At 43.2% G+C, this 26,836-nt stretch overlaps 2 protein-coding genes across 2 annotated transcripts in view; one reads left to right on the top strand and one right to left on the bottom strand.

Annotated features, from left to right (window-relative positions):
* The window catches only part of GPR45 (G protein-coupled receptor 45), a 93,852-nt gene that overhangs the window by 30,568 nt on the left and 36,448 nt on the right, over positions 1-26,836 (bottom strand). The window lies entirely within an intron of this gene.
* LOC132213853 (small ubiquitin-related modifier 2-like) overlaps positions 6,079-26,836 on the top strand; it is a 32,997-nt gene continuing 12,239 nt past the window's right edge. The window contains exon 1 of the mRNA XM_059660756.1: positions 6,079-6,143. Coding sequence (XP_059516739.1) covers positions 6,079-6,143 — 65 coding nt within the window. The remainder of the gene's footprint in view (positions 6,144-26,836) is intronic.

The raw sequence follows: 26,836 nt of genomic DNA, 5'->3' as shown, positions 1-26,836 counted from the left end.
AAATTCAGAATATTTCATGACTAAAATTTTCACTTATCAAACCAAAATATTGCACCTTTCAGCTTGCACTCTGCTGTTTAAATTTTAAACACAAATAAAAACGTCAGTCAGTCACACAAAAATGACGGAACTGAAGTAACTCAAGTTCTGTTTTTAAAAGTGTACATTTCTAAGTCCACAAAGATCTGTTTGACAATCTCTCTGCCATTCTCTGAGCTCAGGGACAGCTTCTAGAGCCGCTGCAAAAGTCACCCATTAAAAGCAACAAAGACTCCGGCACACAGGCACTGTACCCACCTGCGTGGCTGGAGGCCTCCGACTAGGCTTAGGCCAAGGATGGCGCATTTATGGCATCAATTTTTCCCACCCTCCCCTTCAGAGACCTTGGCAGACATTATCATTCAGTCTCCGTGACTCACCAGCCACTGTTAATTCATAGAGTTGGCATGTGGAATGACATTTATTTTGCCATCTTTACTTTTAAAATGTTCAAGCCCTGGCTGGGTAACCCAGTTGGCTAGAGTGCTGTCCCCATACACCAAGGTTGCAGGTTTGATCCCAGTCAGGACACATACAACAATCAACCAATGAGTGGATAAACAAGTGGAACAACAAAGCAACATCTCTCTCTCTCTCTCTCTCTCTCTCTCTCTCTCTCTCTCTCTCTCTCTCTCTTCTCTCTCTCCAATCAATAAATAGCTCGACCGGCATGGCTCAGTGGTTGAGCATTGACCTATGAACCAGGAGGCCATGGTTTGATTTCTGGGCCTCAGGCTCAGTCCCCAGTAGGGCGAGTGCAAAAGGCAGCCAATCAATGATTCTCTCTCATCAGTGATGTTTCTATCTCGCTCTCCCTCTCCCTTCCTCTCTGAAATCAATAAAAATATAATAAAAATAAAATCAATCAATCAATAAAATAAAAACATTCAATGTATACATTTTTAAAAAATATATATATATATATATATATATATATATATATATTTTTTTTTTTATTCAAACTAACAACCTTGGGATGTTCACCCTGCCCCCCCTGGTCCTTCCGGGCAGCCCAGGACTCCCCCTGCTCCTGTCTTCCTGACCACCCTGCTGTGTCCCCCAGGGGCCCTTCATGTGTGCCCCGCCTCCTGTCCCTGGAAGCTGTGAGAACAATAAACTTTGTTTTCCTGAACTGCTCCTCTGTCTCCTCTGGAGGCCACCCCTGACTTATCATCTCATCACAGAACACAAAGCACTGTGGATAATAGTCATTATCCACTAGCTTATCATGTACTTAAGGCCATTTTAAGTTATGAAAACATCATAATATACATAAAGAAAAAAATATATCTGACTAGAGGCCCAGTGCATGAAATTCGTGCATGGGTAGGGTCCCTAGGCCTGGCCGGTGATCAGGGGTGATCGGGGAGCCCCCACTTGCCGGGAGCCGGTCCATCCTTGCTGTCTCAAGGGACCTGGCATATATAGCATACTGTTCTTAATATGTTTGCTCACCTTCTTGGCGCTGTGTTTTAACCAAGGTCACCTCTCCGAGAAAGGTTGAATCCCCAGGTAGGGATTTTCCCCTGAAGTTAGGGAGGGAATAAAACCTCTTAACTAAGTGCCAGGCGGGTAATTAATCATTTTAACTACGAACAATCATGCTTAAGCTACATAATCTTTACTCCCTGGAATGGAGATAAGAAACGCCCTAACCTTTGGAATAGAGATTGATAGGATTGGAATCAACTGGTATAAATACAGATGCAACAAGACAACAACAGACAGAATTCAGAAGACAGAACCTACACAGAACCTACAGACAGAAGAACTTCGCTGGAGAGAACATGGCAAAAGATCCTGGACTGAACCTGACTACAGAAATATGGCAAGAGAACCTGACTAGAACCTGGTGACCGAATCTGGCTAGAGATCTCAGACAGAACCTGGCTGGAGAACCTAGCGAGGGGACATGGCTACAGAACCTGGCTGGAGAACCTGGAGAACCTGGCTGGAGAACCTAGCAAGAGAACATGGACACAGAACCTGGCTGGAGATCCTAACCAGAACTTCGCTGGAGATCCTGACCAGAACTTTGCTGGAGATCATGACCAGAACTTGGCTAGAGATCCTGGCTAGGCTGCTGATCAACTGAACGCTGTCTCCATGTCATTCCTTCTTCGCCGACTCCGTCCACACCTTTGGGGATCCCTGGACCTGCTGGGGTAGGACCCCAGCACCCACTGGCACCCGCCTTGGCTGGCCTGGTGCCACCCACTCACTGGCCCTGCCCCTGCCACTGCTGCAGGTTGGGACCTGTGGGCTGGGGGCAGCTCCTGCATTGAGCAACTGCCCCATGGTGGTCAATGTGCATCATAGTGACTGGTCATTCCACCAGTTGCTCTGCTGTTCAGTCAATTTGCATATTAGGGTTTTATTATATAGGACAGGCTCAGTTAGTTGAGGGCAGAGCAGAATTTGAGCGTAGGTGGAATTATTCAAAGTAGCCAACCTTGCGATGTTCACCCTGCCCCGTCTGGTCCTCCCTGGGCAGCTCCAGCCTTCCCCTTGCTCCTGTCTGTAATGGCTCTGTGCTCAAGGGATGGTCTCCGGTTGCCTGGAACCTGGCCCTGGGATGGACGAGGCACAGGGATGTTGCCGGCTGGGGTGTAAGGTCAGAGAGAGGGGGTCTGGCTTGGGCCTGTTATTCTGCACATGAGGGGCAGCTCCTGGCTGGGCTCTTTGCTGCCTCTAAGAATTGGCAGTCTCTCCCCAGCCAAAAAGGTCTCTAAAGATGAAAAAACATCATCTACACTAACAAAAGACAAAGATGCTAATTGACCATACCTTCGCTATGCCCTAAGCCACGCCCACCTGACAATCAGAGAAACTATATGCAAATTGGGTTAATTTAGTTGTGTTAACCCAACCAAGATGGCGGTCGGCAGCCACAGAGCTGGAGCAAGCAGGAGGCTTGGTTGCCTGGGCGATGGAGGAAGCCAAGCTTCCTGCCAGCCCTGAGCCAGCTGAGGACTCCACTCATGGCAACAAAGTTTCAATTATAGAAGACAAATAAATCCCAGATACCGGCTTCCAGCCAGCCTTCACTGGGAGCTTGGGTGGCTAGGGGTTGTGGCCAGTCTGCAAACAGCCATCAACCCCTCACCCAGGCTGGCTACACCCTCATGGGGTGAGATTCCCCACTGGGAGGGCTTAGCCAGCCTGAAAACGTGACTCAGCCCCTCAACCAGACTGGCCAGGTGGGCTGTGACCAGTCTGCAAATGGCCCTCAGCCCCTCACCCAGGCTGGCCAGGCACCCCAGTGGGGACCCCCACACTGAAGGGGCTGTGGCCAGCCTGTAAACAGCCATCAGCCCCTCATCCAGGCTGGCCAGGCACTCCTATATAATAAAAGTGTAATATGCAAATTGATCCTAACAGCAGAACGACTGGGAATGACTGGTCACTATGACACACATTGACCACCAGGGGGCAGATGCTCAATGCAAGAGCTGCCCCTTGGTGGTCAGTGCGCTCCCACAGGGGGAGCTCTGCTCAGCCACAAGCCAGGCTGACAGCCTCCAGTACAGCGGTGGTGGTGGGAGCCTCTCCCACCTCCTCAGCAGTGCTAAGGATGTCTGACTGCAGCTTAGGCCTGCTCCCCGCTGGCAAGTGGACATCCCCCGAGGGCTCCCGGGCTGCCAGAGGATGTCTGACTGCCAGATTAGGCCCAATCCCCCAGGGAGTGGGCCTAAGCCAGCAGGTGGTCATCACCTGAGGGGTCCCAGACTGCGAGAGGGCACAGGCAGGGTTGAGGGAGCCCCCGCCCCCGAGTGCACAAATTTTTGTGCACTGGGCCTCTAGTAATATACATAAAGTAGAATATATATGATATGCTCATAAATAGAACTTCTAGGTTACATATTCTTCAAAGCTTCCATTAAAAATATATTTATGTATGTATGTATTTATTTTTACCTCCCTCCCCCCCCCCCCCAACACACACACACACACATCTCACCTCTCTGGCAACCATCAGCTTATTCTCCATATCTATGGTCTGTTTTTTGTCTTTTTTAAGATTCCACATGGAGGTGAAATCATACAGCATTTGTCGCTGTCTGATTTATTTCACTAGCATAATATTGTCTATGTTCATCCATGCTGTTGTAAAGATTTCCTTCATTTTTATGGCTGGGTAGTATTCCATTGTGTAAATGTACCAAAGCTTTTTTATCCACTACTCTATTGATGGGCACTTGGGTTCCTTCCATATCTTGGCTATTGTAAATAACGCTGCAATGAACATAGGGGTGCATATAGTTTTTTGAATTGGTGTTTTGAGTTTCTTCAGATAACTACCCAGATGTGGAATCACTGGGTTACAAAGCGGTTCCATTTTTATTTATTTATTTATTTATTTATTTATTTATTTATTTATTTATTTATTTATTTATGTTAATCCTTACCCAAAGATATAGTTCCCCCATTGGTTTTTAAAGAAAGTGGAAGAAACAGGGAGAGACAGAGAGAAACATTGATGTGAGAGAAACACATTGACTGGTTGCCTCTTGCAAGCGACCTGGCTGAGATAGGGGATCAAACCTGCAACTGAAGTACATGCCCTCAACCAGAATTGAACCCAAGACCCTTCAGTCCAAGGGCTGACACTCTAACCACTGAGAAAACCGGCGGGGGTGAGGAACTTTTTTAGGGTCTAGGCCATTTGAATATTTATAACATCATTCAGGGGCCATAAAAAATGATCGATTTAAAAATTAGCCTGCTATATTTGGTCAGACATTTAATTAACTCACCCCTAATGTCTTGTCAGGGCCAGGCCAAATTATTTTGTGGGCCTCAAGCGGCCTGCAGGCTGGACGTTCCCCACCCTGGCTAGGGCAAGGCGGTCCCATTTCTAATTTTTAGAGCGACCTCCATACTGTTTGCCATAGTGGCTGCACTGGTTTGCATTGCCACCAACAGTGCACTAGGGGTCCCTTTCTCTACATCCTCACCAGCACTTGTTTGTTGATTTGTTGATGGTAGCCATTCTGACGGGTTGAGGTGGTATCTCTGTGGTTTTAATTTGCATTTCTCTGATGATCAGTGATGTTGAGCATCTTTTCACATGTTTATTGACCGTCTGTATGTGCTCTTGAGAGAAATGTATATTTAGTTCCTCTGCCCTTTTTGTTTGTTTTTTGGTAGTTAATCCTCAGGAGAGGGTATTTTTTCATTGGTTTTTAGGCAGAGTGGAAGAGAGAGGGAGAGATGAGATAAACATCGATGTGAGAGAAACACATAGATCGGTTGCCTCCTGCACAAGCCCTGATGAGGCTCAAGCTGGGGAGAAGCCTACAATCAGGGTATGTGCCCTTGACTGGAATCAAACCTGGGATCCTTTGGTCCACAGGCCGACACTGTATCCACTGAGCCAAACTGGCCAGGGCTGCCCATTTTTTAATTGGATGTGTGTGTGTGTGTGTGTGTGTGTGTGTGTGTGTGTGTGTGTGTGTTGGTGTTAAGTTGTATGAGTTCAACTTAATGCACTTTGGATAGTAACTCCTTATTGAATGTGTCATTGGTGAATATCTTCTCCCATTCGGTGGGTTGTCTTTTCGTTTTGTTGATGACCCTCCCTGCTTCCTGTTAGGTGCTGGTGCTGGAGGCAGTGCCACTGTCTGGCCTGTGCGATGACTGAATGAGGTGGTGGTGTGTGTAGCACACTGCCTGGCACACAGGACTCCATAAGTGGCCGCAGTTGTTGGGATTATTATTATTATTTTAAAATATATTTTCATTGATTTCAGAGAGGAAGGGAGAGGGAGAGAGAGAGATAGAAATATCAATGATGAGAGAGAATCATTGATCAGCTGCCTCCTGTAAGCCCCACACTGGGGATAGAGCCCGAAACCCAGGCATGTGCCCTTGACTAGAATCGAACCTGGGACCCTTCAGTCCGCAGGCCGATAGGCAAGCATGTCAAACTCGAGGCTGGCGGGCCACGTGCCTTGTTTACTTAACACGTTAATCACATGATGCTGTGATTATTTTTATTGTTCTTGTTCAAAGCTTTCCCAAACCCGTCCGGTTACCATGAAAGATCTACTTCCCACCCTGTACCACGGACATGAATTTCCAGGGCAGAATGCGGAGGAACGGTGGGTGCCCCTTGAGGATGAGCAGACGCAGCCACAGTCGGCTCTCCTTCGCGGGAGCCAGGCTGGAGGCCAGCCTCTTCCTCCCGCCAGTGTCCTAACATCAAGACCCTCCGCTGGGAGAGCAAATCATTATGGCTTTTGTGCGAGGCAGTTTGAACTTGCCTTCCTGTTGCTTATGAACTAACTCACAACCCAAACTGCTGAGAAATCTCTGCATGTCACACATTTCCCTCCTGACTGATAAGGAAGCGCTACAAAATAAACTGTCATCTCACAGATCCCCGGACTAATTGCCTGGCAGGTAGCAGGCTTCCCCCTCCACCGGTGGTTCCCAAGGAAACGAGGTTCGCGCGCTCAGGACTAACATTTGCCTGCGCCTCCCAGTTCCCTGCAGTAGGCTCACGGCACGGGGGCGCGTGCCCCAAACATCATCGCACGCTTTTCCACTCCTGCACGAGGTGCAAACATCTCAATCAACGATTAAAGAAGGGCTCAGCCAACCATCAAAGATTATCCAGCATTTCGCTTGCCTCACACTGCCTGCGTGCTCTGCTGGCATCAAAACACAGAGGCGCTTGAAATCCCAAACCGCAGTTTCAACAGTAGTTAACCCTTTAGTCATGAGAGGTTAAAATTTTCTTTGATGTATTTTGATAATTTCTTAATTTTTTTTTTACATGGACATGTGTTACTATTTTATTTTACGTTTTCATTGCAGCATTGTCCTTATTTTTTAATAATTTTTATTTTTCAATTAGTTGACACACAATATTATATTAGTCTTAGGTGTACAACATAGTGATTAGACATTTATATAACTTAGGGAGTGATTGCCCTGGTAAGTCTAGTACCCATGACAACTGCAGAGTAATTACAATATTGTTGACTATAGTCCCTCTGCTGTATTCTACATCCCAGTGTGTCACTTTATTTGTGAGAACTATTTTTTAAAAAAATATATTTTACTGATGTTTAAGAGAGGAAAAGAGAGGAATAGAGAGTTAGAAACATTGATGAGAGAAAAACATCAATTGGCTGCCTCTCGCACACCCCCTACTGGGGATCGGGCCCACAATCGGAATCCAACCTGGGGCCCCTACAGTCAGTCCAAGGGTCAATGCTCTATCCACTGAGCAAACCAGCCAGGGCTGTGAGAACTATTATGAACTATTTCAACCTACAGAAACTTACAGAGATCATTAAAATGAGTACTCATACATTATCCAGATCGTGTTTTACATTTATAATCAGAAACAACAGTAGTGACAACCACAAAATCCCCAAATTCATCCTCATTTCCTCCAATCCATCCTCTTGACTTACAATTTCTGACAATGTCAATACTGTAATTCAGGCAATCAGCATGAAAACCTTAGAACTGTGAGTGAAAGTTATCCATTCCTTAACACACAATCCAACTGATGGCACTTCTAAGTTTCTTTTTAAAAATCCATAGTTTCATTCCCATTGCCACTGTATTTCGATGGCCTCAGTCACCATTCTCTTCTTCATTCTAGTCCTTTCTAGGCCAACAGTTGTAGCACTTTGAAGATATCAGTACACTGTCTCCTGGCTTGATTGTAATTTAGAAATCAGCAATGCATCTATGGAATTCCTTTGTGTGTCATCTTTCCTTTTTTTTACCTCCCTCTCTAGATGGTGATTTGGAATTTCTCTATGTGATGCTGAGATATAGATGTCTTTTTAAACATCCTACTTGGCATTAGTTCGGCTTTCTGGAGCAGAGGAAGCTAGTTTTCCCACAATTTCTAGAAATTCTCAACCGTTAAGTCATCAAATTTTCCTTCTCTCTCATTCTTTCATTTTCTTCCTTCTCCTTTCTCTGAGAGGAGTTCTCACATTATTCGCTGGTCTCCTAACCCCTCCAATGTTCCGTCTCTCAGCTGTGCATTCTGGGTAACTTCTTCATGTTTTCCTTCTGGTATACAAAGTCTTTCTTTTGCTGAGTTTATGTTGCTATTTAATCTGTCCAGGAGTTTCAGTTATTACTGTTTTCATTCACATGCTTCTGACACAGCTCTTTACAACCTCTTAGAATTTCTGATAGAAATTGTTCTGCTAATGGCACCACTTATGGTGGCCCTGGATATTGTCAGGATGGGGGCTGGTCATCAGGAGGACCAACCATATGATTAGAGGGTTGAGACTTCCAGTTATCAGCCTTCTAGGGAGGAAATGGGGCTGAAGGTTGAGCTCAATAACGTGACCATGCCTACCTAATGAAAGACTGATAACAACTGGACACCCAGTTTTCCTGGTTGCTGAACACATTGATATAGTGGGAGGGCGATGACTCCTCACTCCCTGGAGAGAGAGCTCATTTCTTTTTTAAAAAATTAAATGTATTGGGGTGACATTGATCAACATGTTCATATATGTTTCTACGTTTCAAGATCTGTACAGTGGGGCCTTGACTTATGAGTGTCCCGACTAACGAGTTTTTTGAGGTACGAGCCGTCTCTCGGCCAATTTTTTGCTTTGAGTTGCGAGCTAAAATTCGGGTTACGAGCCAGCTTCAGATACCCCACGGCTAGTTGGCGCAGCGAACATCACAGTGAATGCCACAACATCATGTGTCTCATTCGTTCACTTTTTTATTTGACATATGAGTAATTTGAGTTAAGAGCTCCGTCACGGAATGAATTAAACTCATAAGTCAAGGCCCCATTGTATATTGCACTGTGTGCTCACCATCCAAAGTCAAATCTTTTTCTGTTACCATATATTAGAACTCCCTTCCTCCCCCACCCGCTTCCCTCTGGCAACCACCACTCCTCTGTTTGTGTTCACGAGTTTCAGTTTTATATCCCACATACGAGTGAAATCATATGGTTCTTAGCTTTTTCTGACTGACTTATTTCACTTAGCATAATGTTCTCAAGGTCCATCCATGTTGCAAATGACACTATTTCGTCCTTTCTTCCTTTTTTTAAAAAAATATTTTTATTAATTTCAGAGAGAGGAAGGGAGAGGGAGAGAGAGATAGAAACACCAATGATGAGAGAGAATCATTGATTGGCTGTCTCCTGCACGCTCCCTATGGAGGATGGAGCCCACAACCCGGGCATGTGCCCTTGACTGGAATTGAACCCAGGACCCTTCAGTCCGCAGGTTGACGCTCTATCCACTGAGCCAAACCAGCCAGGGCTATTCCATCCTTTCTTATGGCTGAGTAGTATTCCATAGTGAATATGTACCACATGTTCTTTATCCAGTCCTCTATCTCAGGACACTTTGGTTGTTTCCATGGGTGGCAAGGCATGAAAACAATGAACATAATGCTTCAATGAATACAGGGATGCATATTTCTTTGCGAATACATGACTTTGACTTTTGAGTAGTATATACCCAGGAGAGGAATTGCTGGGTCTTATGGTAGCTCTATTTTCAATTTTTTGAGGAATCGTCAGACTGCTTTCCATAGTGCTTTATCAGTCTACATTCCCACTAGCAGTGAATGAGGGTTCCCTTTTTCCACAACCTCTTCAATACTTGTTATTGTTTGTCTTGTTGATAATGGCCACTCTAACAGCTATGAGATTTTTTTAAAAACATAATTATTTATTGTTGAAAGTAATACATATGTCCCCCTTTTCCCCCCATTGACCCCATCCAGCCCGCTGCGCCCTCAGCCCCAGACCTTCAGCAACCTATGGTCTGTGTCCACGGGTTATGCATACATGTATACAAGGGCTTTGGTTGATTACCTCCCACCCACCCACCCTCCCCTGCCTTCTCTCTGAGATTCCCCACTCTGTTCCATGCTCCCATGTCTCTGGATCCACTCTGTTCATCAGTTTATTTTGTTATGTAGATTCCTCATATGTGTACAATCATGTGATACTTGTCTTTCTCTGACTGGCGTATTACACTTAGCGTGATACTCTACAGGTCCCTTCATGCTGTCTCAAAGGGTAAGAGATTCTTCTTTTTTTTACTGCTGCATAGTATTCCATGGTATAAATGTACCACAACTTTTTTATCCACTCATCTACTGAAGGGCACTTGGGCTATTTCCAGATCTTAGCTATTGTAAATTGTGCTGCTATGAACACAGGGGTAATTCTTTCTAATTGGTGCTTTGAGTTTCTTAGCATATATTCCTAGAAGTGAGATTGCTGGGTCAAATGGTAGTTCCATATTTATTTTTTTTGTGGAAACTCCACAGTTTTCCATAATGGCTGCACCCAGTCTGCATTCCCACCAGCAGTGTACTAGGGTTCCCTTTCCTCCATAACCTCACTAGCACTTGTCATTTGTTGATTTGTTGATGGTAGCCATTCTGACAGGTGTGAGGTGATGTCTCATTGTCGTTTTAATTTGCATCTCTCCAATAATCAGTGACTTTCAACATTTTTTCAAATGTCATTTGCCCATTTTGGAAAAGTGTCTATTTAGGTCCTTTGCCCATTTTTTAATTGTATTGTTTGTCTTCCTTTTGTTAAATTATATGAGTTCCTTACATATTTTGGATATTAACCCTTTATCAGATGTATCATTGCCAATTATGTTCTCCCATACAGTGGGCTCACTTTTTGTTCTGTTGATGGTTTCTTTTGCTTTGCAGAAGCCTTTTATTTTGATGTAGTCCCATTTGTTTATTTTCTCCTTAGTTTCCTTTGCCCTAGGAGACATATATATAAACATATTGCTACAAGAGATGTCTGAGATTTTGCTACCTATGGTTTCTTCTAGGATATTTATGGTTTGACGACTTACATTTAAGTCTTTTATCCATTTTGAGTTTATTTTTGTGTATACTGTAAGTTGGTGATCTAGTTTCACTTTTTTTTTTTTTTTGCATTATCTGTCCAATTTTCCCAACACCATTTATAGAAGAGACTGTCTTTTATTTTTTCGGTTTATTTTTTTTATTAGTTAAATCTTTATTGTTCAGATTATTACATTTGTTCATCTTTTTTCCCCCATAAGTCCCCTCCACCCAGTTCCCACCCCACCCTCCTCCCTCACTCCTCACCCACTGTCCTCATCCATAGGTGCACGATTTTTGTCCAGTCGAAGAGACTGTCTTGACTCCATTGTATGCTCTTGCCTCCTTTGACAAATATTAATTGAGCATAATGGCTTGGGTCCATTTCTGGGGTCTCTGTTCTGTTCCATTAATCTATATGCCTGTTCTTGTGCCAGTACCAGGCTGTTTTGATTATGGTGGCTTTGTAGTATAACTTGAAATCAGGTATTGGTGATTCCTCCAACTTTGTTAATCTTTCTCAAGATTTCTGCAGCTATTCAGGTGGTGTTTTTTTTTTTTAATTCTATATAAATTTTTGGAGATTTTGTTCTTGCTCTGTGAAATATACCATTGATATTTTAATAGGGGTTGCATTGAATCTGTAGATTGCCTAGGGTAGTATGGACATTTTAATGATGTTGATTCTACCAATCTATGAGCATGGTATATTCTACCACTTGTATATCTTCCTCTATCTCTTTTTTCATTGTCCTGTAGCTTTCTGAGTACAGGTCTTTTGCCTCCTTGATTAAGTTTATCCTTAAGTGTCTTAAAATTTATTTTTGTTGCAATGGTAAATGGGATTGTTTCTCTTTCTGAGAATTCACTATTGTTGTATAAAAATGTCAGAGATTTTTGGGTGTTATTTTTTCTGCTATATTGCCAAATTCATTTATTAAATCCAGTAGTTTTTTTTTTTTGGTGGAGTTTTTAGGGTTTTCTATGTACAATTTCATGCTATCAGTGAATAATGAGAGTTTTACTTCCTCTTTTCCAATTTGTATGCTTTTTATTTCTTCTTCTTGTCTGATCACTGTGGCTTGGACTTCCAGTACTATGTTGAATAAGAGTGGTAAAAGTGGGCATTCCTGTCTAGTTTCTGTTCTTAGGGGAAATGGTCTTAGTTTTTGCCCATTGAGTATGCAGTTTCTTGTAGGTTTGTCATATATGGCCTTTATTATGTTGAGATATGCTCCCTCTATTTTGCTGGACTTTTTATCAAAAATAGGTGTTGGATTTTGTTAAATACCTTTTCTGCATCTATTGATAGAATTATGTGATTTTTGTCTTTCAATTTGTGTATGTGATGTAGCATGTTTATTGATTTGCAAATATTGTGCTAGCTTTGCATTCCTGGAATAAATTCCACTTGTCATGGTGTATGATCTTTTTAATATATTGCTAATGTTTTGTTGAGGATTTTAGGCTTTATGTTCATCAGGGATATTGGCCTGTAATTCTCTTTCTTTGTAGTGTCTTTTATTTTTAAATATATTTTATTGATTTTTTTACAGAGAGGAAGGGAGAGGGAGAGAGAATTAGAAACATCGTTGAGAGAGAAACATTGATCAGCTGCCTCCTGCACACCTCCTACTGGGGGTGTGCCTGCAACCAAAGTACATGCCCTTGACTGGAATTGAACCTGGGACCCTTCAGTCCACAGGCCAAGGCTCTATCCACTGAGCCAAACCGGTCAGGGCTCTTTGTAGTGTCTTTATCTGGTTTTGGAATTTAAGTAATGCTGGTCTCATAAAAAGAGCTTGGAAGTGTTCCTTCCTTTTGGATTTTTTGAAATATTTTGAGGAGGATAGGTGTTAGTTCTTCTTTGAATGTTGGTAAAACTCCTGTTTGAAGCCATCCACAGCTGGGCTTTTGTTTGCTGGGAGTTTTTTTGTTTTTTGTTTTTTTACTATTGTTTCTATTTCATCAGTTGTTATTGGCCTATTTAGGTTTTCTGATTCCTCCTGATTCAGTTTTGGGAGGTTGTATTTTTCTAGGAATTTGTCAATTTCATCCACATTGTGCAGCTTGTTGGCATATAGTTGTTCATAGTATTTTCTTACAATCCTTTGTATTTCTGTGGTGTCAGTGGTTACTTCTCCACTTCTGTTTCTTATTTTATTTATTTGGGTACTCTCTCTCTGTTTCTTGATGAGTCTGGCTAATGGTTCATCAATTTTGTTTATCCTTTCAAAGAACCAGCTCTTGATTTCATTGATTTGTTGTACTGTTTTTTGTTTGTTTGTTTGTTTTAAGTCTCTATGCTATTTATGTCTGCTCTAATCTTTATTATTTACTTCCTTCTACTCACTCTAGGCTTTTCTTGTTGTTGTCTTTCTAGTTCTTTAAGTTGTAGGGTTAAATAGCTTACTGTTGATTTTTCTTGTTTTTTTTTTTTTGTGTGTGTTTTTGAGGTAGGCCTGTGAACTTCCCTCTCAGGACTGCTTTTGCTGGTTCCCAGAGATTTTGGGTTGTTCTGTGTTCATTTTATTGGTTTCCAGGAAGTTTTTTCATTTCTTTCTTGATCTTGTTGGTAACTTATTCATTGTTTAGTAACATGTTATTTAGTCTCCATGTGTTTAAATGTTTTTGGGTGTTTTTACTGTAGTTGATTTCTAATTTTATTCCACTGTGATCTGAGAAGATGCTTTCAATCTTCTTGAATTTGTAACGACTTGTTTTGTGCCCTAACATATGGTCTATCTTTGTGAATGATCCATGTGCACTTGAGAGGAATATATATTATTCAGCTTTGGGGTGAAAAGTTCTATAAATGTTAATTAAATCCATCTGATCCACTATGTCATTTAGAGTCACTATGTCCTTGTTAAGTTTTTATCTGGAAGATCTATCCAGGGAGGTCAGTGGGGGGTTAAAGTTTCCTACTATGACGGTATTGTTATTGATCTATCCATTAAGTACTTCAGAAGTTGTTTTTTTAAATATATATTTAGGTGCTCCAGTATTGGGTGCATATATGTTTACCAGGATTATATCCTCTTGTTGGATCGATCCCTTTAGTATTATGTAGTGACCTTTGTTGTCTCTTGTGGTGGCCTGGCCTGCATTTTAAAGTCTAGTTTGTTGAATATGAGTATTGCTACTCCAGCTTTTTTTCTTTTCCATTTACATGGAAAATTTTTATTTTCCATCCCTTTGCTCTCATCCTGTGTGTGTTTTCTGTTCTGAGGTGGGTCTCTTGCAGACAGCATATAGTTGGGTCATGTTTTTGTATCCATTCAGCTACCCTATGCCTTCTGATTGGAACATTTAATCCATTTATGTTTAGGATTATAATTGATAAGTACTTGTTGATTGCTGTTTTAATTCTGTATTCCTAGGTTTCTCTCTCTGTTTCTTCTCATTACAGCAGTTCTTTAGCATTCCTTGTAATGCTGGCTTGGTGGTGATATACTCCTTTATCCTTTTTTTGTCTGGGAAGCTCTTTATTTGACCATGTATTTTGAATGATAGCCTTGCTGGATATAGTAATGCCATTCCTTCCTGGCCTGTAGAGTTGCTGATGAGAAATCAGGTGTCAGCCTTATGGGAGCTCCTTTGTAAGTAAGAGTTTCCTGTTCTCTTGCTGCCTTTAGGATTCTCTCTTTGTCTTTAATTTTTGGCATTTTAATTATGATATGTCTGGGCTTGGGCCTGTTTGGGTTCTTATTACTTGGGGTTCTCTGTGCCTTCTGAGCTTGTGTGACTTTTTCCTTTACCAGGTTAGGGAAGTTTTCTGCCATTATTTCTTCAAACATGTTTTCTATCCCTTTCTGTCTCTTCTGGCTCACCTGCTATTCTAATATTGCTATGTTTTACGTTGTCCCACAGCTCCATGCCCCTCTTTCCTATCTCCCCTGCCTCAGCCTGAGCACACTCCTCCTTTCCCAGTCAGATGGCTGCTGTACCCGCCATGGCCCGGTTCCCTTCAGCCCACCCTCCCAGGCTGCCATGCTGTTCTAGCCAGTATGCCAGGCCCCGCAATGGTCAAACCTAGAATGTACGACCAATCACCTGTTTTCTTCTATAAGTGCCCGGGAGCAAGAGGAGCGACTGCTGCTGATTTATCAAGACTTAAGAACTTACCAACCGCCTGCATGTGTAGATCGTGTCTGGATCTAGCACCACTAATAAAAGAAGTCCCTGTGCTAATTAAGAAATTTGAAAACTGGCTGTATATTAGATAATATTTGGAGGTATTGTTAACTTTTAAATTGCATAAAGATATTATGATGTGTTTAAGAAGTCTTTTCTCTTAGAGATACATGATGAACTACTGACTAAAATGACATGACGTCAGGGGGTGAAGGGAGCAGTAGAAAAATATAAATGATACCAGATTTGCTGCATATTGAGAACTCTCAAACCATGGGTGATGGGCATGAGGAAGGTCATTATACTACTCTACATGTTTTATCATTTCCATAGTCAAATACCTTTCAAAATGAAAGAAAAACCACCAAGTGTGCAATGAACCCTATTGCCTTCATGGTCAAGTGCTGGGCACCTACAAATGAGGCACCACAGGCTGCCATGCCTCACCCTGATTTCTCCCATCTGCACTCCGGTCACTCCCCCTACTTATGTGGGCCGGTAGCCTTTCCAAGGCCATTGCTGCTCCCAGGGCATGCAGTCCCAACCCCAAGCTTTGCAAGGACTCCCATAGCTGCTTGAAATACTCTTCCCCTGCCTGCTGTCCTTCAGCTTACTTGGTAGCTCTGTTGGGCTCTGTGTGCCTTTTGCAAACAACATAAATGGAGCTACTTTAACATGGAGCCAGAGCTTCCATCCCAGAGGAACTGCTGTACAAGTCTCATGCCTCAAACCATTGGAATGTTAGAAAGAACAGAATAGCCCAGTAAGCGTGGCTCAATGGTGGAGCGTCGACCTATGAACCAGGAGATCATGGTTCGATTCCAGGTTGGGTTGCGGGCTCAGTCCCCAGTGTGGGGCAGGCAGGAGGCAGCCAATCAATGATTCTCTGTCATTATTGATGTTTCTCTCTCTCTCTCTCTCTCTCTCTCTCTCTCTCTCTCTCCCTCTCCTTTCCTCTCTGAAATCAATTTAAAAAAATTATTTTAAAGGGCAAAATAATCTTTGGATGGGACCTAAAGCAACACTGCGTCTCAAAGAACTGTTTGCAAAACTAACAAGAAATCAGTTATTATGAGTACTGAACTGAGGACTATAAGACTGAAAATGAAAGACACTGTTTTGAATTGCCGTCACTATTATGTTGTGTTACCTGCACCAACAGAAGTATCTTCCTGCTACTGATGCAACTGCTCCCCTCCTTCTTCTCATAAATGACCACTGCCTTGGTCTCCTAATCAGAACACTATGAGGGCTTCTGCCTGAATCAGTATGCTGCAATAGCTATTCTTATTTATCTCAATAAGTGCTTGTTGCCTCTCACTAAAAAGCCCTTTTATTTTTAAGGTAGCACTTTCTCTGACTCCCCACCCCATTAGCCCCACAGTGTTCGGGGCTCTCTCCTCTCCTCCCAGAGTGCCCCTGTTCTCAACAACAACTCCCTGCAAACCGTCTGAGTCTACTTGCCTTCTTTTCTCCCCATCTAGACCGAGCTCCTTGGAGATGGCAAGTATGACTGCTGAACACTGACCTGAGGAACTAGCACCGTCTTGGTCCACAATGGGTGGTCAGTACATGAACAGAATGAGGCCAGGAGGAACAGGCTAGGCCGAGTAAGCAGTCGCTTGGACCCTGGATCAGGTGAAAGTGTGCAGGATCCCTCACTCTGAAGAAACGTGGGACAATGAGCTGGAGCAAGCTTCCTGGTAGTAAGCATGTCACCTCTGGCAATCACAGTGTTAAAAATAAGATAACAGGCCCCAAATGGAGTCCTTATGCGAAGCCCCACGTCACCAAACAGACATAATTACAGTTTCAGCCTCTCCAGAAATGGAATCTTAAACCTCCAGCCAGGAATCCCCTGACCAGCACCTGTGCAGTCATTTACCTGATGGACCCGTGCGGGCCCCTGAAGGGAAGTGACCTAGCCACAGCCCATCTGCTTTTTGCTGGTATAACTTCCTTGTCCCACACCCTCTGCCTGTAAGTCTGTCACTTTGCACAGCTCCTCCGAGCTTCTCTCTATCCATTTAGATTGGATGCTGCCCGTTCATGAAACACTGAATAAATCCAATAAGATCTTTGAAATTTACTTGTTGAATTTTGTTTTTCAGTATTAGGGACCCCCTTTTTAAAAAATTGAATTTTTTAGAGAGAGAAACATCAATGTGAGAGAGAAACATCAATTGGCTATCTTCATACTCAGATCCACAGAAAGAAAAGTGTTTGAGAAATAATAAATAAAGGTAAAATAAAATATTTTTTTTTATTATTTGTAATTACCTAAAATATAACAGTATGTTCAAAATAACAATGGCAACAGGCAACAGTGTACTTGGTATTAAAGCTTATGGATAAGTTAAATGAATGACACGATTATTATAAAGAATGGGTGGGAGGCCTTGGTAATCTACACTAATAAAAGACAAAGATGCTAATTGACCGTACCTTTGCTACACCCTAAGCCACGCCCACCAGACAATCAGAGCGACTATATGCAAATTAACCCAACCAAGATGGAGACCGGCAACCACGGAGCTAGAGCAAGCAGGAAGCTGGTTGCCTGGGCGATGGAGGAAGCCAAGCTTCCCGTCAGCCCTGAGCCGGCTGAGGCCACCGCTCATGACAACAAAGTTTCAATTATAGAAGACAAATAAATCCCAGATACCTGCTTCCAGCCAGCCTCCACTGGGAGCTTGGGTGGCTGGGGCCCATGGCCAGCCTGCAAACAGCCATCAGCCACTCACCCAGGCTGGCCACACCCTCATGGGGTGAGGGTCGCCGCTGGGGGGCTTAGCCAGCCTGAAAAAGGCCCTCAGCCCCTCACCCAGATGGGCCAGTTACCCCAGCAGGACCCCCCACCCTGAAGGAGCTGTGGCCAGCCTGCAAATGGCCCTCAGCCCCTCACCCAGGCTGGCCAGGCACCCCAGGGGGAACTCCTACCCTGAAGGGGCTGTGGCCAGCCTGCAAACAGCCATTAGACCCTTCAAATGTAAAGGGGTGCCTGGCCAGCCTCAGTGAGGGGCTGATGGCTGTTTGTAGGCTGGCCACAGCCCCTTCAGGGTAGGAGTTCCCCCTGGGGTGCCTGGCAGTCCTGAGAGGGAAGTTCATAGCACTACAGGCCTACCTCAAAAAACAAGAAAAAATAATAAGCCATTTAACCCTACAACTTAAGGAATTAGAAAAAGAACAACAAGAAGAGCCCAGAGTGAGTAGATGGAAGGAAATACTAAAGATTAGAGTTAAAAAAAAAATGACATAGAGACTAAAAATGCAGTACAAAAAAAATCAATGAAACCAAGAGCTGGTTCTTTGAAAGGATTAATAAGATCGATGAACCATTAGCCAGACTCATCAAGAATCAGAGCGAGGACCCAAAAAATAAAATCAGAAATGAAAACAGAGAAATAACCACTGATACCACAGAAATACAAAGGATTGTAAGAGAATACTATGAACAACTATATGCCAACAAGCTGCACAATGTAGATGAAATTGACAAATTCCTAGAAAAATACGACCTCCCAAAACTGAATCAGGAGGAATCAGAAAACCTAAATAGGCCAATAACAACTCATGAAATAGAAGCAGTAATAATTAAAAAAACTCCCAGCAAACAAAAGCCCAGGTCCAGATGGCTTCACAGGGGAGTTTTACCAAACATTCAAAGAAAAACTAACACCTATCCTCCTCAAACTATTTCAAAAAATTCAAGAGGAAAGAACACTTCCAAGCTCTTTTTATGAGGCCAGCATTACTTAAATTCCAAAACCAGATAAAGACACTACAAAGAAAAAGAATTACAGGCCAATATCCCTGATGAACATAGAGGCTGAACTCCTCAACAAAACATTGGCAATATATTAAAAAGATCATACACCATGACCAAGTGGGATTTATTCCAGGGATGCAAAGCTGGTACAATTTTTGCAAATCAGTAAACATGCTACATCACATACACAAATTGAAAGACAAAAATCACATGATTATCTCAATAGATGTAGAAAAGGTATTTGACAAAATCCAACACCCATTTTTGATAAAAAATCCAGCAAAATAGAGGGAGCATATCTCAACACGATAAAGGCCATATATGACAAACCTACAAGAAATATCATACTCAATGGGCAAAAACTAAGACCATTTCCCCTAAGAACAGGAACTAGACAGGAATGTCCACTTCCACCACTCTTTTCTAACATAGTACTGGAAGTCCTAGCCACAGTAATCAGACAAGAAGAAGAAATAAAAGACATCCAAATTGGAAAGGAGGAAGTAAAATTCTCATTATTCGCAGATGACATTATATTGTACATAGAAAACCCTAAAAACTCCACCTCCCCCCCAAAACTACTAGATTTAATAAATGAATTGGGCAATGTAGCAGGATACAACATCAACACCTAAAAATCTCTGGCTTTTTTATACACTAATAATGAATTCTCAGAAAGAGAAACTAAAGAAACAATCTCATTTACCATTGTAACAAAAAAAATTAAGATACTTAGGAATAAACCTAACCAAGTAGGTAAAAGACTTGTACTTGGAAACCTATAGGACATTGAAAAAAGAGATAGAAGTTATAAACAAGTGGAAGAATATTCCATGTTCATGGATTGGTAGAATCAACATTATTGAAATGTCCATACTACCCAAGGCAATCTACAGATTCAATGCAATACCAACAGCATATTTCACAGATCTCGAACAAATACCCTAAAAATTGATATAGAGCCAACAAAGACCCTGAATAGCTTTAGCAATCTTGAAAAAGAAGAACAAAGTTGGAGAAATCACAATACCAGATTTCAAGTTATATTACAAAACCACTGTAATCAAAATAGCCTAGTACTGGCACAAGAACAGGCATATAGATCAATGGAACAGAACAGAGACCCCAGAAATCGACCCAAGCCATTAGCTCAATTAATATTTGACAAATGAGTGAAGAGCATACAATGGAGTCAAGGCAGTGTCTTAAATAAGTGGTGTTGGGAAAATTGGACAGATACATGCAAAAAAATGAAACTAGACCACCAACTTACACTATACACAAGAATAAACAAAATGGATAAAAAAACTTAAATGTAAATCAGAAACCATGAAAGTCCTAGAAGAAGTCATAGACAGCAAAATCTCAGACATCTCTTGTAGCAATGTGTTTACGATACACCTCCTAGGACAAAGGAAACTAAGGAGAAAATAAACAAATGGGACTGCATCAAAATAAAAAGCTTCTGCACAGCAAAAGAAACCACCAACAAAACTAAAAGTGAGCCCACTGTGTGGGAGAACATATTTGGCAATGACACGTCTGATAAAGGGTTAGTATCCAAAATATATAAGGAACTCATACGACTTAACAAAAGGAAGACAAACAATACAATTAAATGGTCAAAGGACCTAAAAGGACACTTCTCCAAAGTGGACATACAGATGGCCAGGAGACATATGAAAAAATGCTGGAAGTTACTAATCATCAGAGAGATACAAATTAAAAGGACAATGAGATATCACCTCACACCTGTCAGAATGGCTACCATCAATAAGTCAACAAATGACAAGTGCTGGCGAGGATGTGGAGAAAAGGGAACCCTAGTGCACTGCTGGTGGGAATGTAGACTGGTACAACCATTATGGAAAACAGTATGGAGTTTCCACAAAAAATTAAATGTGGAACTGCCATTTGACCCAGTGATCCCAATTCTAGGAAAATATCATAAAAACCCAAAATACCAATCAGAAAGAATGTATGCACTCCTATGTTCTTAGTAGCACAATTTATAATAGCCAAGATCTGGAAACAGCCCAAGTGCCCATCAGTGGATGAGTGGATAAAAAAGCTGTGGTACATTTACACTATGGAATACTATGTAGCAGTAAAAAAGAAGAATCTCTTACCCTTTGAGACAGCATGGAGGGACCTGGAGAGTACCATGCTAAGTGAAATAAACCAGTCAGAGAAAGGCAAGTATCACATGATCGCACTCATATGTGGAATTTAATTAACAAAATAAACGGTTGAACGGAATGGACCCAGAGACCTGGAGCATGGCGCAGGGTGGGGAATCTTGGAGGGAAAGCGGGGAGGGCGGTGATCAAGGAAAGACCTTGTATGCATTTATGCTGGGGCACAGCATATACAGACAATGGGGCGGTGAGGGCTTGGGGTGGGGGGTGAGAGTGGGTTGTAGGGGTTCGATTGGGGGAAAGGGGGATTTATGTAATACTTTTAACAATAAAGATTTAAAAAAGGAGTGGTACATTTACACAATGAAATACTACTCAGCTGCAAAAAGGGAGGGAAATCTTAGGTTTAAGGACAGCATGGATGGAGCTGGAGGTTATTATGCTAACTAAATAAGCCAGTCATAGAAAGACAAACACCATATGATCTAATGAACAAAATAAACCGATGAACAAAATAGAAACAGAGGCATGGAACAGATTGACAGCTGTCAGAAGGGTGGGGATGGGGGCTGGATGAAAGAAGGGGAAGAATTAAGCAAATATCTATATATCTACATATATGTCTCACATACACACAAGCAACAGTGTGGTGGTAGGCAGAGGGAAAGGGCGTGGGAAAGGATGTGGAGATAGCGGGAGGGAAAGGGCATGGGGGTAGGTGGAGGTGGGCAGAGGTGGGGCAAAGGGGACAGAAAGATCCTGCTCAGGGCACGGAACACACGATGCAGCGAGCAGATGATGTTTCCCTGAATTGTACACTTGAAACATGTATTGTGTTGCAAACCAATGTGACTCCAATAAATTCCATTGAAAAAAAAAAGTTACAAAGTGGCAACTAATTCAACTATATCAATAACTTTACATTTGAAGGGTCTAAATACAGTGATTAAAAACAGAGATTGTCAGAATGCAATTTTTAAAAATATTTTTATTGATTTCAGAGAGGAAGGGAGAGGGAGGGAGAGATAGGAACATCAATGATGAGAGAGAATCATGGTTTGTCTGCCTCCTGCATGCCCCCAACAGGGGATGAGCCTGCAACCCATGCAAGTGCCCTTGACTGGAATTGAACCCAGGACCTTTCTGTCCTCAGGCAGACGCTCTATCCATTGAGCCAAACCAACTAGGGCGCATTTTTAAGAAATAAGACACTTGACCTAGCCGGTTTGGCTCAGTGGATAGAGTATTGGCTTGTGGACTCAAGGGTCCTGGGTTCGATTCTGGTCAAGGGCACATGCCCAGGTTGCGGGCTCGATTCCCAAAAGGGGGCGTGCAGGAGGCAGCCAATCAATGATTCTCTCTTCATTGATGTTTCTATCTCTCTCTCCCTCTCCCTTCCTCTCTGAAATCAATAAAACAACTATATTTTTTTAAAAAAGAAAAGAAATAAGACCCAATGATATGTTATCTACAAGAAATTGACTTTTGGCCTGGTCAGCATGGCTCAGTGGTTGAGCGTCAACCTATGAACCAGGAGGTCATGGTTTGATTCCCGGTTGGGGCACATGCCCGAGTTATAGGCTTGATCCCCAGTGTGGGATGTGCAGGAGGCAACTGATAGATGATTCTCTCTCATCATTAATGTCTCTCTCTCTCTCTCTCCCTCCCTCTTCCTCTCTGAAATCAATAAAAAAAATATTTAAATAAAAAATTAAAAAAATAAGTTGACTTTATAGATATTTTCAAATAGAAACTCTATAGAGTGACTTTTTTTTGAGACAGACTAAAGGTAAGAAATGAAGAAAGTATATTGTACTAACAATAATTAAAGGGACACTGGAGTAGATATATTAATTTCAGACAAAGCCAACTTCAGAGCAAGGAAGATAATTGGGGATAAAGAGGGGCTTTCATGTTATTAAAGCAGCAAAAACCCAAGAAGGCATAACAATTCTTAATGTACACAACCCAACAAGAAAGTATCAAAACATGTAGGCTAAGCTGCTGGGATGGGAGGACTAGAAAACCCACCATTGTCCTGGGAGCCTGCATCGGGAATTAGGAGCCCAACAGGCAGAGAATCAGGAAGGATGTGGTTCAACTGAACAGCACATCCATCAGCGATCCTAGGTGACACCTGTAGGACACTTCATTCGAGAGCAGTAGGATAAGCACCCTTCGCAAGCTCACATGGACTGTTCGCAGCCTAGACTATATTCTGCCGTAAAACATGCCTCGAAACATTTTTTTAATCCTCACACTAGGATATGTTTTTTACTGATTTTAGAGAAAGGGGAAAGAAGAGGGAGAGAGAGCGACTGAGAGAGAAAGAGAGAGGGGGAGAGAGAGAGAGATCAGTTGCCTCCCACATGTGCCCCGACTGGCGATCAAACCTGCAACCTGGCCATGTGCCCTGGCCGGGGATCGAACCCGCCACCCTTTGGTTCATGGGACCACACTCCAACTCACTGAGCCACCCGGCCAGGGTGCCTTTTTTTTTTTTTTTTTTTTTAAGACCCTAATCTTGGCTGCCAAGCATCTCTGAAAGTGAGGAGGACAGATCATGGACATGTCCGTGCTGAGAACTTGTTTTTCCAAAATGAAGACCAGAAACGCTGCCTCTCCTGGAAGCCCCATGGGGCTGTGGCCTCCCCGCACCCCTTCCTTCACCTCCGGCAGGCAGCACCTCTGCGCTGTTCTGTCAGCAGCAAGGATGGGGGCCTCCTGCCCCTGGGATTCTGAACTCTAAATAGCTATGGGAACAGATTTCTCCACTGGCAATAAAAATGGAGAGAACTGTGATTGGAAAGCAAGGAAGAGCCTCCTATCTCTTCGTGAACAGGCTTCCAATTATTCCCACCGGCCTGTGGCTTTACAGTGCAGTCTCTCTACAGTTTCGTACAAATCCTTTAACTCTGCAAGTTTCTCCCCAGGTGGGTTGCCATTTCCTTTGGCTCTTCCATGGGGTGGCCACTACCTTCACACACAGCCCCAATAAAGTGAAAGAGTGGGGGGGGGTGGAATGAGGAGACAAAAGGGGGACCTCTGTAATACTCTCAACAATAAAGATTTTTTTAAAGTGGCAAGATGTGATTCATCTGCCAGATTCCAAAAAAATAAAAAAAAAGTGAAAGAAAAAAACCCCAAGCTACCAAATATCTAAACAATGGATATAAGCTACCAAACAATGGATACTTTTCCATTGATTTTTAGAGAGAGTGGAAGGGTGGGAGGGGAGGCAGAGAGAGAAACATCGATGTAAGAGAGACACATCGATTAGTTGCCTCCTGTACGCACCCTGCCCAGGGCCAGGAATGAGCCTGCAACTGAGGTACATGCCCTTGACCGGAATCGAGCCTGGGACCCTTCAGTCCACGGGGCGATGCTCCATCCAGTGAGCCAAATGGGCTAGGGCCTCAGTCTCTCCCCTTGTTTGGGCCTTGAGAAAGAGGAAATGAAATGGAATGAGATGAGGCAAACATTTCCTAAACGCAGGCCAGCGGTCCCTGTGGCTCTCGCAGGCTCTCTCTTGGCGGTGTGTGGGCAGCCACGAATGAACCGCCTGGAGCTCAGCTTTGGGGCTTACAGGCACGTGGGAAATTCACACGTTGACTGATGCGTCACCCAGACTGACCCAAAGATCTTGGAACAAAAAGTCATGGAAGAAGCAAACTGCAAATCAGGCTGAGCTCCCCGGGCCAAGCAGGTGAACCCTGCGCTGCCATCAGCCCTTTCTCAAGGCGCACAAACGTTTGACGGAAGAGTGAGCGGACAAAGGAGACAATGTCTTGTTTTTGTTTTTTGTTTTTTTAAAACAAAAAGCATTTTTGTGTCCACAGGGCCTTGGTGATCTGGCCTGCCACTAGTCTGTTATTTAAGTTAGTAATCGCCTAACAACAACTCCACCCCACGCCAAATGCCACCCCAGTGGGAGGAGGAGGTAAGGGGTGATTTATTGAGCACATGATACATGCTTCACAAACGCAGTTTCATTTCATCCCATAGCAGCTCCCTTCAGCATTTTTCATTGCATCCCTCTTTTACAGATGAGCCAACAGAGATTAAAACTGCTGTTATTTCTTGTGCAGGGTCATACGAGAGAAGGGAGAGGCGCCCCAAGGATTCAAACCCAGACTCCCTTCTTTCTAGAATGCCATGACTTTTCAAACTCCCCCCAACAGGACAAGAAAGACCTAAACCATACTGGAATGTTCTGCTGCTAAAATCACATAATGACTTGTAATGACAGCTTTTTCCCAGTTTGCTCAAAAAGTTAATTGACAGAATTGTCTTAATTTCATGTTTTTCTCTTATTACTTTTTCCTTAATTTTGGTGCCACCCACTCCTTGTTTGATAGTGATACCAGCAGCTCTAAAAAGAATGAAAAAATAGAAAGAGATAATTAACAAGCATTCATGCTTCATTCAGTAGATTTTCTTTTATTGTGGGATGAATGCTCCTGATTTTGACTTTATATTGAATTTGTGTTCCATGAGACTTGGGGCTCATGGGAGAGTTCTGTGCACAAGGTCATTAAGAAGGTGTTTGGACTGGATGTCCTGAGGAGGGCTGTCCGTGCGAGGGGGAACATCCAGGTGAAGCTCAGCTCCAAATTGGCAGGGACGCCCCAGGGGCGATGACATTAATTTCCTACGCAGAAGCAGCCGGTCCTGCCCCTTGCTCGCCTTCAGCGAGTAGCTTGTCTATGCTGGTTTCTATTAGGAACAGGAACGGTTCTGGTCACTCAATAAATCAACAATTTCCCACAGAAGACACGTCCCTTTCGTTAAAGAAGCAGGGAAATGAGGCCACGGCTGGGAGCCATAGAGCAGTATTGTCATACTGCAAACCATCAGAAAAGCCGGGGCCCACTGAGCAGCAACCTGCTGGGACCGGAGGGAAGGAGAGAAAGAGAGAAAGAGCTTTTGAGAACAGTCAGAGCTGAGGCTCTACAGCCCTGTGGAGAGGCCAGTGTTGCTCCACCGAGAGCCATTTATTCAGTTACCCCTTTATTTACTCATCCGGCATGTTCCAGCCCCCATCTGTGCTGTGAGGACTCTGCGAGGCCCCAGATGAGCAGACGTTTCCTGCAGCAGGAAGCTCGCCCACCGTCTGGTAAGGAGAATTGATCGCTCTGGGTCCCCAGGCTCTGCTCGCGGGTAAAGGGCGCTGGGCAGGTCCATGGTGGAAAGATGTACCTCCTAATTGCAGTGACGCCCCAAAGATTCTCCAGATGTGGCACAAGCAACAAAAGGAATAAACAGGTAGATTGGGCTTTATCAAAATTACAAACTTTTTTGTGTCAAAGGACACTTTCAGCAGAATAAAAAGGTCGCCAATGGGAAATCGGTGCACAGCATTTACCCAACAAACAGTTGCTCTGTGGACCATGTGACGAACTCCTACAAGTCACCACAAGAAAACCCAACAAGCTCACTTTAAAACGCACGGACTTGAACAGACATTTCTCTGAAGAAGACACACAAATGACCGCAAAGCATATGGAAAGATGCTTATCATCACTGATTATTAGAAAATGCAAATCAAAACCACAATGAAGTCCCATGTTGCACCCATTAGGACGGCTGCTACAAACAACAACAACCCAGAAGGTAGCAAGGTTGGGGAGGCTGTGGGGAAGCTGGAACACTGTGCACTGCGGCAGGGATGTAAAATGGTGTAGCCACTGTAGGAAGCAATATGGTGGTTCCTCAAAAAGTTAAAACAAGAATTACTGTGTGATCCAGCAAGTCCACTTGTGGGCGTGTACCCCAAATGACTGAAAGCAGAAACTCATAGATATTTGCACACCCATGTTCATCGCAGCATCGTTAGCAATAACCACAAGGCGGAAGCAACCCATGTGTCCGTCAGTGGATGGGCGGCTACACCAAATGCGCTCATACATGCAGTGGA

This window comes from Myotis daubentonii, chromosome 12 (assembly GCF_963259705.1).
Source record: "Myotis daubentonii chromosome 12, mMyoDau2.1, whole genome shotgun sequence".
NCBI lineage: Eukaryota > Metazoa > Chordata > Mammalia > Chiroptera > Vespertilionidae > Myotis > Myotis daubentonii.
Note: the sequence above shows the minus strand (reverse complement) of the source record. Positions and strands in the feature narration are given on the sequence as shown.